This window comes from Maylandia zebra, linkage group LG16 (genome assembly GCF_041146795.1).
Source record: "Maylandia zebra isolate NMK-2024a linkage group LG16, Mzebra_GT3a, whole genome shotgun sequence".
In the NCBI taxonomy this organism is placed as follows: Eukaryota; Metazoa; Chordata; class Actinopteri; order Cichliformes; family Cichlidae; genus Maylandia; species Maylandia zebra.
This window is the reverse complement of record NC_135182.1, coordinates 37,335,753-37,350,823: the sequence shown is the minus strand read 5'-3', so window position 1 is coordinate 37,350,823 and position 15,071 is coordinate 37,335,753. Positions and strand designations below refer to the sequence as shown.

Below are 15,071 nucleotides of genomic sequence, written 5' to 3'. Positions count from 1 at the left end.
TTAAGAGTAAGAAAATGTACCGCACTTGGTGGTGTTTGTAATTCAACTTGACTGAGGTTAAATTTCTTTTTTACTATGGATTTAATTTGTTGATATTCTAAAAATCTTTTCTTGTTGATCCCATATTGTGCAACTAGTCTGTCAAATGGAATAAATTCTGTTCCCTATAATATATATTCTAAGTATTTAATTCCTTTACAACTCCATTCTGGGAAATTAATCATATTATTGTTTTGTAATATGTCAGGGTTATTCCAGATAGGTGTACGTTTGCATGGGATTAATGAAGACTCCGTTATTTTTAGAAACTCCCACCATGCTGTTAGAGAAAAGCTGATGTTGATACTTTTAAAGCATTCATGTCTTTTGATGTTTGAGCTAATAAATGGTAGGTCTGAAATCTCTAGATCATTGCATAGTGCCTGTTCAACATCTAGCCAGGGCTCATCTAAGAAGGTATGTTTTAACCATTCTGAGATGAACTGAAGCCTGTTGGCTAAGAAGTATTGGTGAAAATTAGGCAGATCTAATCCTCCTCTATCCTTGGTTCTTTGTAGCGTTTTTAAGCTGATACGTGGGGGTTTATCTTTCCAAAGGAATTTGGTTCAGATCTCTGGATTCATATATTTCCAATCTTGTGATGGTTTGTTAGGGATCATCAAAAATAAGTAATTTATTTTTGGCAAGATCATCATTTTTATAGTGGCGACCCTTCCCATGAGTGATATGGGTAAAGATTTCCATCTAGTCAGATCGCCTTCTACTTTCTTTAGAAGTGGGATGTGGTTTAATTTAGTTAAGTCTGAAAGCTTAGGAGAAACATTAATACCTAAATATTTAATATTTCCAGATTGTAGTGGGGCAGAGGAAGAATTATGGAAGGAGCAGTTAATGGGAAGAACTGTAGATTTTGGCCAGTTAATTGAATAATCTGAAACTCTTGAAAACCAGTTTATTAGAGTAATTACCTCAGAGAGCTTGGTTTGTGTGTTTTGCAGAAAAAGCAACACATCATCCGCATAGAGACTGATTTTATGTTCTATGTTCTTACATTTTATGCCCTTAATTGTAGCCTGTCTAAATGCTGCTGCTAGAGGTTCGATAAAAATTGCAAAAAGTGAAGGGGAGAGTGGGCATCCCTGTCTTGATGCCCCTCAGGAGACAGAAGCTGGAGGATGTCTGGTCATTTGTTCTGATACGAGCTGTTGGGGAATTGTATAATATTCTTATCCAGTTTATGAAAGAGTTTCCAAAACCAAATTTGTGTAAAGTTGCGAATAAAAATTTCCAGTTAACTCTGTCAAATGCTTTTTCTGCATCTAGAGATAATATTATGGTTTTGATGTTTTTATTGTATGAGCAGTCTATTAAATTAAGTAATCTACGAGTGTTTGTTGAGGAGTGCCGACCTTTTATGAAACCAGTTTGGTCAGGATGAATTAAGAGGGGGTTATTTTCTCTAATCTCTTTGAGAGAGTTTTGCAGATTATTTTAAGGTCTACATTTAAAAGAGAAATTGGACGATAGCTTGAGGGAAATAAAGGGTCTTTGCCTGGTTTTAGCAGGAGACTAATGTTCGCAGAATTCATATTTGGTGGTAGTCTGCCTAATATTAAAAACTTAGTAGTGACCGCCATTGTTGGAAACTGGAATTGGCTGGGCCGCGCTATGAATTCTGGGATATGGTGGGCCACGAAGGACACACCCGACCCATCCTTCAAATTTGGAGAAAAGGAGGACGCATTTGTCGGCTGCATTTGGAGGAGTCTACGAATCTGGACAGCCTTCGGCATGTCGGCCAACAAATGCGGCCTCAGGAGGATGTAGCCCATGAATTTGGATACCCCCAAAGTGTCACGGTAAAGTGGCAGTTCATGAGAGGCTGACTAAAAGTCTGTTTTATAAATGTTATTCTAGAATTTTTCCAGTGTTTTTTTAAGACTTGAATTTTATTAGATTTTTTACAAGAAACAGAAAAAAAATAGAAGGGACATTCCACTCCTTAAGACAGTTAAAATAGCAAATGTGTTGAAGATGCGTACACCATCTCAACAAAAACAGAGTGCAAAATATAACATAAATAAATAACGATGCCAATAGTTCACATAAACCCGATTACAGCTGTTGTAATTAATCACGAGCTTAACTACTTAAGCCAGATACATCACTGACCTGTATATGAAAAATTTATCAGTTTAATCATCCGATCTCAAATTTTTCCAGTGTTTAAATAAATGATTAAGAAGTAAACGCTATTCCTGATGTCAGATAAACACTCAATTTTTCACTTTATTTGACAAGTTCAGAAACACGTGATGTTCGATGTCTTTACAACAACCTGTGAATCACTTCAGTATCACTTTGTTCTTACAGCACATTATGAACATAGTTATGATAAACACTTTCATTAGCAGCACGTAAACATTACCAATACATCAATAAACACTTACAAACAGATGTGCTTTAGTTTGCTTTCAATACTGAATAATGTTGGAGATGTAAAGTGACCACAAACACTGCAGAAAACATGATGTTCTGATTGGCTGACATCATGCCACTAACTTCCTGTTCACAACATCTGCCATCAGCTGATCGTGTCACTTTGAAGCTGTCATTCATCAGCCTCGCCGCTCTGTAAACTTACTACAGATTCACAACAACAACCACAACACTAACATACGCACAAACACACTGACACATGATCATTTCCAGCTGGGTGACAAAAGTAACATACACATTTTTCACTTTAAGCTAATAAATAAACAGTAAAATAAACTCCTTAAATTACATTTCAGTAATAAACACATTAAAAACACACAATCAATATCTGCAATCCAACACTGTCGTCAGGAAAACAAGTTTTAAATTCATTTTTAAAAAAAAGAAAAAAAGAAAAACTTTCGATCATGTTCCTGGAATTTCCTGAATTTTATTCCTCTAGCAGCGTCTTTTAAAGCTGCAATCATATTTATGGTTTAAAAACTCATATAATCAAAAGTTGTAACACTTTGAAATTTTTATTTCAAAATGAAAAAAAAAATGTGAGAAACATTTGTTTCATTAAAAAAAAAAGATTTGAGGTTTTTAATGCATCAACATAAACAAGGCTCTAGAGTGTGACATGCGACCTAACTTCTCAGTGGTGTGACTAAAAGAATCCTAGGTCGCACCGGTGCAACCAGTCATTCAAGTAAAGAAAACATCACACATTATGCCTGTATCGTGGTCTAAACCAATCAGAGATAGTGAGGGGCAGGAGCTCTCTGATTGGTCATGGTCCAGATGTAAGCCTGTGTGTGTACATTTGAAGGTGCAGGCAGATAGACAGAGGTGAGCAGCCTAGACCTGATAGAAGTGGCTGTAGTTGTGGGTAATGAGAAAAGATGAAAAGAACGATTGATAACTGTTTCGTTAAGGCCTGATCCCTCTGAAATTCATAGCGAGTGCTCTGACACGGAGCCATCAACCTCTCAGGTTATGTCTAACACTGGTTCAGAGACGGCATCAGATAATGAGCCACATACGATGGACTCAGAGCCCACTGACAGTAAAGGCGTAAAGTGTATACGTTGGGAAGAGAGCGGCTTGACCAGTTTCCCTGGCTAAGATACAGTAAAGCTGACAACATGACGCACTGCATTTACTGCAGTGAGTGTGGAGAAACTGTGGCCGGCAATACTGCATTTGTGACTGCAGCTAATACGTTTCAAAAAGAAACGCTGAAAAAGCAGTGCATTCAGAAAACACATTATATGCTGCGATAAATGCACTGGCTTCTCCCCACTGCCTTTCAGCGGCAGCAAACAGGTCGTCACAGGAGGCCGATGTGATGATTAAGTTTAACATTGCCTACGATATTCCCAAAGAAGATGTTCCGTTCACTAAGTTCAAGTCCAAAATAATTCTTCACAAGAAAAATGTCTTGAAGGTAAACCCCATGTACAGTAATGATGTCACGTGTGCCCGGGTTACAGGTGTCATCACAGACACATGGGGAAAAAGGGGGAAAAGGCCAGATTACAGGACATCTGAGGGCCATGTGACTGTAATGGGGGAGGGTCCATAAGATATAAAGCTGTTCAGATACTGAGATGTTCATTTTGAAGCCTGTCAGGCACTTTCAGGTCTTTGTAATTTACATTTTCTTTTTATTGAATATATCTTGAGATGTTTTAAGTTTAAATTTCAGCTCAGTGAAGCACTTTAAACATTTTTTTCAGTAACTTGTCTTTCTTGTAGAAATGTGCTCCAAACAAAGAACTTTGTGTTGACAGGTGGTGGTGCACCTAAGGAAAAAAAGTTAGGTGCACCAGGCAACTGTGGCAAAAAGTTAGTCTACAGCCCTGACTGATTTTAGTATCATTGTTATGTGTGTTTTTATTTGTGTGACCCCTCCCACCAGAGAATGTGGGTGTGGGTTTTTCTCTCTCCTCCCTCCCAGGGTCCTGTGTGGGTATATCTTGACAGCCGAGTTGTTTGCTTGGATTCCTGTTCCCAGACTGGACAACAAGCTGTGTGTTTCTGATGGTAACTTTTGAGTGTTCTCTGTGTGAAACTCCTGAGTCAAAAAGTTCATTAGTGAGTAAAGTGAGTGAACTTGTGTGTGTGGCGTTGTGAGACCTAATCAAGCTCTTTGTAAATAGTTATTAATAGTTTTGTAAATTAGACAACCTGGAGTATTCTTTCACTATATGTTAAACACGGCAGCAGCCTGATATGAATGAGAAGCCTTTTCTGTTGAAATCTGTTTTCTCTTGTTTGAGTAGGACCTTGGGTTAGAAATCTATCTGTTGTTTGACTTTCATATTGGGCAGGGAACATTAGGGACCTTTATTTTGGCGTGGCTCACTGCTGAAGTCAACAAACGGCTGCGTAGAGTTTAGACTGCTAAAAGTTTTTGTCCTTGGGTGGAGTTGGAATCAGGGAGCAGCATTTCCAGATTACCTAGGTTTGGAGAATAACACTTTTTAAAGATAATAAACTATTTTTTAATTTAATTTCAAACGAGGAATTCTGCACCTCTGTGAAAAATCTGTTTGCTTTAAATCTGAGAGTTGAATGTCTTAAACATGATGAGTAAACACTGACAGGTTTACAGACTCAGATTCAGACTCAGGTTTAGCTCACAGCTAAAGGCAACCAGATGCAGCGACCAGGCAGAACTGATCCGAGAGCATCCTTCCTCTCTTTCTCCACTGTGCTGTGTAATAAAGGCAACAGAGACCCCAAAATCTAAAAATGTCATTTAGTTAAAAAAAAAAAAAAAGAAGATACTAACTTTTCTTAGCGGTAATTCTTTGAAGATATTTGATTGTTTGAGAATAAAGAACAACAACAAAAATTCAGAAAACAGTCAGAGAGAGCACCTGCGTTAGGGTGGAATGTTTGTTAAGCTGGCAAGGCTGTTAAGGTGGATTGTTTAAGGTGGAATGGCTGTTAAGGCAGAACATTGTGGGGTGTGGTTCCAGTATAGGCAGAGTGGTGAAAACAGGAGAGTTCAAAGATCCACAGAAAAGGAAACTGATCCAGAGTCATCTGCTACCTGTGAAGAATGGGAGTGATTAAAAAAATGACGACTCAGAAAGAAGTTAACAAACTGACTGATTAAACAGTTAATTCAGGGTTTCAACATTAAATATTAAACATACTCTGACCCGGGAGAAAGAGTTTGTTCCTATTCAGTTTTCTCAGACTTTTTATCAGTGTAGATAAAATAATTATAGCGAGTGACTTTAATATCCATGTAGATATGTAAGATAAGATAAGATAAGATAAGATAACTCTTTATTGTCATTGCACAGTCATACATAGTACAGCAGTACAATGAAATTGGAAAAACTGTCCTACGTCGGCACTACATATAACACAACACGACACGATATGACACATCACAACGTAACAAACAACACAACACAGTATATTAACTTAGTATAAAAAAGAAGAATAAGTGTATGTGTATTGCACACTGTTATTATTGCACATTAATTATTATTGCACCTTGTTATAAATATAAATATTATTGTTATCGTTTTAAACATTGTTACCTCCCCCTAAAAAGTCCAGGGAGGTATCCAGTCAGGTCAGCTATTTACATTGATCAGGGCTATTGCCCTGTTGTAAAAGCTGTCCTTGAGTCTATTTGTTCGGGACCTCAGCAGCCTGAACCTCCTGCCAGACGGCAGCAGCTTAAACACCCGGTGTCCTGGGTGTGTGCAGTCCCGTAGGATGCTGCGTGCCCTCTTGAGACAGCGAGTGCTGTACAGGTCCTTCAGGGAGGGAAGAGGATGTCCAATGATTTTTTGGGCCATGTTGATGACCCTCTGGAGTGCCTTTCTGTGTGCTGTGGTGCAGCTGGAGAACCACACACCGATGCAATATGTCAGCACACTTTCAATGGAGCAGCGGTAGAAGACGGTCAGCAGCTCCTTCTTCAGGTCCATTTTTCTGAGGATTCTCAGAAAGTGGAGACGCTGTTGGGCCTTCTTTAAGACCGCAGAGGTGTTAGAGCTCCATTGGAGGTCTGTGTCTATGTGCACACCCAGAAACTTGAAACTGGAGACCCTTTCCACGCACTCCCCGTTGATGCTGACAGGCTGCAGCTCGGACTTCCTCCTTCTGAAGTCAACTACCAGTTCTTTTGTTTTGGTGGTATTGAGGTCCAGGTTGTTGTCTGCACACCAATCTGACAGCCTCTGAACTTCAGCTCTGTATGCAGTCTCATCTCCCCCTGAGATGAGCCCCACCACAGTGGTATCATCTGCAAACTTGATGACTGTGTTGTCTGGGTGGGAACTAACACAGTCATGTGTGTACAGAGTGTACAGTAGGGGACTCAGTACACAGCCTTGTGGAGAGCCGGTGTTGAGGCTGAGGGCTGAGGAAAGTGCTCTCTTTCCCAGCACCCTGGCATAGACTTTCCTGGGAGGGCAAAGATGGGAACCACCAAAACAGCTCTACAGCATCCAGAGCCTTCAGGAACTTAGGCCAAACTTCTTCCACCCCAGGACTTCTGCAACCATGGAGTTGTTTAAGTGGCCTCACTCCCGGTGATTGACAATTCGCCCCCCCTTGTACACAGACTGCTTTTTCATACAGATGACATGTCAGTAGAATTAAAAAGGCTTTCAGCACGGCCTCTCCGAATTCCACCTAAACCCAGGTTTTTGCTTCGGCTACTGCCTGACCCATGGTCCTCTTGGCCTGTCGTTACCTATCCCCACCAGTGAAGTGACATTCCATGTCCCAATTGCTAGTCTCGATAGCCTGGGATTAGTCCATCAGGGTTTTCTAAAAACCTTAAAAACATGATATCTAACCAGATACTTTAAATGGCGTTACCTTGGCCTCCAATAACACTGTGAGGAATCCAATTAATCTTGGATTGATGTGATGGCAGCGTGCTACTTCGGCTCCTAAAACAGGTGCATTATTTTGTTTTTTGTTTGCTTTTCTATTGATTCTGCCCCCTATTACACAACATGTGTGTGAAAGATACAGAGACTCTCATACACCCGCTACGCTCTTCTGGAATATCAATGTGAGATTTAAAACTCTACCCGAAGATCCTCTAACAAAAGAATACAATACAACTTTATTTATAGAGCACATTTAAAAACCAATGGTATACCAAAGTGCTTCACATAAAAGACAGAAAATAAGACAGAAATATTATAAACATTATAGGACCATAACAAAATACCAAGTATGCTAACAGGTCAGTGTTACTAATACACAGGAATGGCATAAAATGCATATCAAGTAAAACATGTTAAAAGCACAAAACCACAAAAGATATGTATAAAAGGTAAAATAGAGTAAGTCTAGGGATCAGATGCAGGCATTAACAAGCAGGAAAGGCAAGGTTAAATAAATAGGTTTTTAACCGTGATTTAAATGATTGGATAGAGTCAGACGCGCAGATAACAATAGGAAGGTTATTCCATAAATGTGGTGCAGCCAAGGCAAACGCACGGTCTGTGTTGTTGATAATTTTAAAAGTAAGCAGCAGTATTTTAAATTGGATGCAGTATTTAATGGGTAGGCAGTGCAGGTCAGCTAGAACAGGGGTAATAGATTCAAACCTCCCAGTTCCAGAAGGTCACAAAGGCTTTTCCAGGTCCTTATGCAGAACATAATGCCTAGCCTTAGAAATGACACGCAGTTGGTAGAAACTAGATCTAACTACAGCGGACACTTGTTTATCAATTGCTAACAGTGTCAGAGAGGGAGCTGGCAAGGGAACCAAAGGCATCGTGAAATTGTCCGCGAGGAATATTACTATCAAATACAACGATTTCAGTTTTATTATCATTTAAGATATGTCACGGTCCTGGGTCTGTGACCCAGTGTTTTCTGTTCTGTATTGTTAATCTTTGATTTCTTGATGTATCTTTGTTTATTCTTACGTTTTGGTTCTGTGTATCCCCTCTATTGTAGTTAGGTCTGTGTTAAGCCCGCGTCTCTGAGTCTGTCTTTGCGTGTGTGAGTTTCCTGTTTTACTTTGAAGGTCTTTGTCTCATGTGAGGGTGATCAATTTACGTCTCCCTGTCTCATCAGCTCTGATTTTTCCCACGTGTGTTCCTCTCCTGACTCCCATCCCTTGATTACTGCTGTGTGTATTTAAGCCCTGTGTGTTATCCTGCCTGTTGCCGGTTCGTCTGTGTTATCTCCCTACGTCATCCTATGTTTTTCTCTCCATGTCTCCCTGCATCTGGCTTCAGAGCCTTGACAAGATAGAGTTTCCTAAGAGCCACTCTTTGACCTGACACATTCACTCTTGAAAGCAGTGCAGAGACAGAGCAGGATCATCAGCTAGTTCAATGTAGATCTGTATATCGTCAGCATAACAGTGAAAAGCGATATTGTATTTCTCAAAGATTGCACCTAGAGGGAGCATATACAGCGAGAAAAGAATAGGGCCCAGCACAGATCCTTGAGGCACTCCACAGCAGACAGGTGCAGCGGAGGAAGAGCAGGTGCCCAGGTTGACCGAGAAGGACCTATTGGAGAGCGACCGTGGCTCAGGGGGTTGGGAAGCGCATCTGTAACCGGAAGGTTGCCGGTTCGATCCCCGGGCTCTCTGTCCTGGCCGTTGTGTTCTTGGGCAAGACACTTCGCCTACTGGTGTTGGACAGAGGGGCCAATGGTGCGATATGGCAGCCTCGCTTCTGTCAGTCTGCCCCAGGGCAGCTGTGGCTACAACCGTAGCTTGCATCCACCAGTGTGTGAATGCGAGAGTGAATGAATAGTGGCATTGTAAAGTGCTTTGGGCTATACAGGGAGTGCAGAATTATTAGGCAAATGAGTATTTTGTCCACATCATCCTCTTCATGCATGTTGCCTTACTCCAAGCTGTATAGGCTCGAAAGCCTACTACCAATTAAGCATATTAGGTGATGTGCATCTCTGTAATGAGAAGGTCTAATGACATCAACACCCTATATCAGGTGTGCATAATTATTAGGCAACGTCCTTTCCTTTGGCAAAATGGGTCAAAAGAAGGACTTGACAGGCACAGAATAGTCAAAAATAGTGAGATATCTTGCAGAGGGATGCAGCAGTCTCATAATTGCAAAGCTTCTGAAGCGTGATCATCGAACAATCAAGCGTTTCATTCAAAATAGTCAACAGGGTCGCAAGAAGCGTGTGGAAAAACCAAGGCGCAAAATAACTGCCCATGAACTGAGAAAAGTCAAGCGTGCAGCTGCCAAGATGCCACTTGCCACCAGTTTGGCCATATTTCAGAGCTGCAACATCACTGGAGTGCCCAAAAGCACAAGGTGTGCAATACTCAGAGACATGGCCAAGGTAAGAAAGGCTGAAAGACGACCACCACTGAACAAGACACACAAGCTGAATTGGTAAAGGGCAGAGAGCTCCAGTCCGACTCAGACGCCAGCAAGGTGGAGGTGGAGTACTGGTTTGGGCTGGTATCATCAAAGATGAGCTTGTGGGGCCTTTTTGAGTTTCTGGAAGACACCTTCTTCAAGCAGTGGTACAGGAAGAAGTCTGCATCCTTCAAGAAAAACATGATTTTCATGCAGGACAATGCTCCATCACACGCGTCCAAGTACTCCACAGCGTGGCTGGCAAGAAAGGGTATAAAAGAAGAAAAACTAATGACATGGCCTCCTTGTTCACCTGATCTGAACCCCATTGAGAACCTGTGGTCCATCATCAAATGTGAGATTTACAAGGAGGGAAAACAGTACACCTCTCTGAACAGTGTCTGGGAGGCTGTGGTTGCTGCTGCACACAATGTTGATGGTGAACAGATCAAAACACTGACAGAATCCATGGATGGCAGGCTTTTGAGTGTCTTTGCAAAGAAAGGTGGCTATATTGGTCGCTGGTTTGTTTTTGTTTTGTTTTTGAATGTCAGAAATGTATATTTGTGAATGTGGAGATGTTATATTGGTTTCACTGGTAAAAATAAGTAATTGAAATGGGTATATATTTGTTTTTTGTTAAGTTGCCTAATAATTCTGCACAGTAATAGTCACCTGCACACACAGATATCCCCCTAAAATAGCTAAAACTAAAAACAAACTAAAAACTACTTCCAAAAACATTCAGCTTTGATATTAATGAGTTTTTTGGGTTCATTGAAAACATGGTTGTTGTTCAATAATAAAATTATTCCTCAAAAATACAACTTGCCTAATAATTCTGCACTCCCTGTATAAATCCAATCCATTATTATTATGCTCAAGCCTCGCTAACAACATGCTGTGATCGACCATTTCAAATGCCGAGGATAAATCCAATAGAACTAGGACCGCAGCGCATCCAGTATCAGCAATTAGAAGATCATTTAGGACTCTAAGCAAAGCTGTTTCGGTGCTATGACGTGGTTTAAAGGCAGACTGGAATTTATCAATAATGTCATTCGCATCCAAATACGACAGGAGTTGTGAAAAAACTATCCTCTCGAGAATTTTAGACAGGAATGGGAGCTCGGCCTGCAATTAACATAATCATTATAATCAAGGTTCCTTTTTTTAAGACCAGGCTGGACTACGGCATGTTTAAAAGCTGACGGGTCGATATACTATACCTATACTATGCAAGATGGGAGGATATATATAGGATTAGTATTATTCAGTTGCTCAACTAATCGCTTAAGAGTAAGGAGTGACACGGGCTCAAACTGATGGAAGGTTGATGAACAACCAGGAGAAGAAACAGGGCTCGACACTAAAGGAAGCGAGGACTTAAGAGAAGAAACTTTATCTCCGGAGGAGGGGAGAAAGCGTAGACTATCCTGGCCAGCATTTGGATAATCCGTAGCCCTTGCTTTAAGGTAAGCCTTGAGGCGGACGCGAAGAACACTCCTATTACCCCGTTTCCTGTAACGTTTCTTGTGCAGGTTGGGAAGGGGTAGGCAGGAAATACTGGTGGAGTCTAGCCGTAACAGGGTGGCGTCACCCAGGTTCAGTGTTGGGAAGGTTACTTTTAAAATGTATTCCACTACAGATTACAGAATACATGCCCCAAAATGTATTTTGTAATGTATTCTATTACGTTACTCAATGAGAGTAACATATTCTGAATACTTTGGATTTCTTAATATATTATCATGCTTTTTACAACTACATGAATGTACTATTGCTGTGTGATTTATTACTGTTACTGAAGGTCCGCGGCTCCAAACCGTAGTAAAGGGACCTCTGACTAATACGGCGGGTTCCGTGTTGGGCTCGTAGCCGAAAAATAGCTTTACTTTGTTCTCTGGGTCAAGTTTTAGACAGAGAGAGGCGTTGAAAGGCTGCTCCAACGGAACTTATTGTTTCGGAGGAAAACGCGAACAGTGTACAGTTAAGTCTTAATAGCTTACTTACAACTGAGCTCGTCAGGCTCTCTGTTTGGCTGCAGTGGTTATTATTATATGCTATATATGCTATAATAATATGTGCTTCCAGCTCCTGTTTCTGCTCGATGACAACTCGTACTTTTCTACTCTCCTTTTTCTCCCTCCTCGCGCTCACAGACACATAACGTGTATAGCAGTCCATTCTCCCTGCAGCACGGACTACACTGCCCATGAGGCTACATTATTTAGGGCGATGCCTGTAGCATTCTGCCTATTAGCTTAGCACAACAACAAAAAGGTGCTCTCTCACCCAGGAAACACAGAGAGAGCGTTACCCTGTAACCATGGCAACCGTAACGCTGCCGCCTGGAACAACAAAACAAACAAAACCCAAACAGTCCTGACCCGCGATAATATGAAACAGGAAAATACCCTTGTGTAATCCATTTATTTCAACAAAGTAACTGTATTCTAAATACCACCTTTTTAAACGGTAACTGTAACGGATACAGTTACTCATATTTTGTATTTTAAATACGTAACGCGGTAAATGTATTCCGTTACTCCCCAACACTGCCCAGGTTCCAATATGGATCCGAGCAATGCGAGTAAGAGAATTGGAGATTTAAAAGCGTTTGTCTGTCGTCCATTACTGTATATAGTAACTATTAAGTCTAATATACCCTAGTAAGCTATAGTACTTTTTCCTTAGGGAACCATCTGTGCAGTCTGCAGTTCTGTTGAAGAAAGATGATGAATCTATTTAATTACTCTTCAAAATTAATTTATTTCTGTGTATTTTTTTTCCACACTGCATCAAATTAAAGTTGATTACGTCGATTAAGCATCATGAGGTGGAGGGTGGTTCCCTATTTTTTGGGGTTTTTTGCTGGGAGTTTCAGAACCCTATTAGTTAGGTTGCTTACTCTTTAAAACACCAGAACAGGGAGGCTGGAGCAGGTTTAAGTTTATTAGATTGATCAGTTTTGCTGAACTATGAAATATTTTGGGTGCAGTGCATTTTTTGCATAAAGGTATAACAGAATAGCTTTAGTGTTTTTTTTAACTTGAGTATGAACTTATACAAAAAGCAGCAAGATATTAAAAAAAGTTTTATTGATTAAAAAACACACTATATCGGATTCATATCGGTATTGGCAGATATCCAAATTTATGATATCGGTATCGGTATCGTGCCATCTCTAATTGCAACATGGCATTTGGGTCTTCTAACTAAAATAGGAAAATAGGAACATAAACAGTGGCATCTACGCCAGGCCTGGCCCACATCTGGATGACATACCACTTACCATGCCAGAAGTCAACCAGCAGGCCCGGCTTGATACCAGATCCGGGCCAGACCTGCTTGCTATGTGGGTGTTGGCTGCTGGGGGATTCCCATGATGCACTGGGTGTTTCTTCTTCAGTCAGCTTTTTCACTCACTATGTGTTTATACACCTCTCTGCATTTAATCATTAGTTATTATTAATCTCTGGCTCTCTCCCACAGCATGTCTTTTATCCTGTTTTCCTCCACTCAAATATACAGTAGAAAAGCTCCCAAGCATTTTATTTAATGAGCTGTAATAAAACAGATCAGTTTGACAAGCAGTGCTGACAGAAATAAAGTTGTGGCTGAAGCTTTGTAGTTGTGTGCCATGGTTTCTGAGGTGTGACTCACCTGGAGCCTACTTGCTGCTGCTGTTCTGGTGGAGATGTTGCTGAGGTTGGTGTCGGGGGGGTTGGTGTTGTGGGCTGGACCCTGCACCCCCTCCTCTGATGGTATGTCGGATAGCATGGGAGAAGGACGGATTCTGATGGTGCTGATGACCGGCTCTTATTGGCTTGGCTATATGAATGCAGGTAACAGGTGAGTTTAGGTAAAGACAAACAGCCTATCACATCACATATCAGACTTGGCTTGTTTTAAGTTATCTTCTCACCAATCTGAGCCGAGTGTCCTTTCCTGAACAGGTTTTTGGACCGCACAGCCTCTTTGATGCGGTCAACTTCCTGTTGGTAGCGTTTGCGATCCCTCACGGCTGACTCTTTTGCATTTTTCAGAGCAGTTTCCAGAGCTTTCACTCGCTCCGCTGTAGCCCGGAGACGCTTCTCCAATTTGGGCAGCTCACAGCGGAGCTCAGCGTTATCCCGAACCAGCTGGAGGAAACAGCTACTGTCAGTTATGTGACTTGAAAGCGTGTTTGTTTATCCACCTTGAGGAATCCCCAGTAAAACACTTCTTTCTTTAATTATTATTTATTAAAGCAGGCGATGAATGATTACATGTTATCATGTACATGGATCCCCTTTGTTCAGAAGACCACAGGCTGTAAAGTTGCAGATCAGAGTTCCTCAACTTATCAGTATACAAAGTTTTATATGAGACTGTGCATCTATCTGATTGATTAAAATTGATGGGGAGAAATCATAGTTTACACTTAATTCTCCCATCGTCGGTGCCTCGGGCTGGTCCCAGCTTCTCAGCAATCTGCCTTGTCCAATCCAGGGGAGCAGCACCTACAAACTCTGCTAAACATGTACTAAGTGCTTTTCCCTATTCACTCACCTTTCACCTAAAAGCCTGTTGTCTTAGTGACCGTGAAAGCAACCCTGACTGAGACGCCAGATGTTGTTTTGTCTCAAGCGGTCCCTAGTGGAGTGTTGGGCAAGTTAATTTGAAAAAGTAATTAATTACAGTTACTAGTTACTTCTTCAAAAAAGTAACTGAGTTAGTAACTGAGTTACAAGATTCTAAAAGTAATTAATTACTTGGAAAGTAACTATTCTGTTACTTTAAAAAAAAGTGTTTAACCCTCCGGGGTCCAGGGTATAATTGGCCATTTTTAACTACTTTTGATGTTTCCTCCACATCTCACCTTTAAAAACTATTTACTTTGCCTTGTTTGGTATCATCCTTTTCAGCACAACCTCACGTGTCTGAATTTACAGTTACGTTTTCATTTTGACATACTGTATTAACACAATTGATCTAAAATCAGACAAAAAACATAAAATCCGAGTAGAAAAAGTTATATTTTTTACTGTAACAACCACAAACATGTTTAATGAATCATATTTCATAACTTTAAATGCAAATATAAATCGTCAATTTTAAAATCATATGCACAAGTTTTCCAAACAACAAAGTTATTTGCATCCATTTACCTTTTACCTTTTTTAAATAACCATTTCAAACTGTTTACAGAACAATCAGCCATTCTTGAATAAGATGCCACAAATTATTTGTGCCACTCCA

The 15,071-nt window shown here is 40.6% G+C and overlaps 1 protein-coding gene across 1 annotated transcript in view; it reads right to left on the bottom strand.

Annotated features, from left to right (window-relative positions):
- Positions 1 to 2,271: 2,271 nt before the first annotated feature.
- LOC101464413 (kinesin heavy chain) overlaps positions 2,272 to 15,071 on the bottom strand; it is a 53,310-nt gene continuing 40,510 nt past the window's right edge. The window contains exons 24-26 of the mRNA XM_004576013.2: positions 13,756 to 13,972; positions 13,494 to 13,661; positions 2,272 to 5,542 (exon numbers count right to left, since the gene is read on the bottom strand). Of these exons, the coding sequence (XP_004576070.1) occupies positions 13,501 to 13,661; positions 13,756 to 13,972 (378 nt within the window). The 3' untranslated portion in view covers positions 2,272 to 5,542; positions 13,494 to 13,500. The remainder of the gene's footprint in view (positions 5,543 to 13,493; positions 13,662 to 13,755; positions 13,973 to 15,071) is intronic.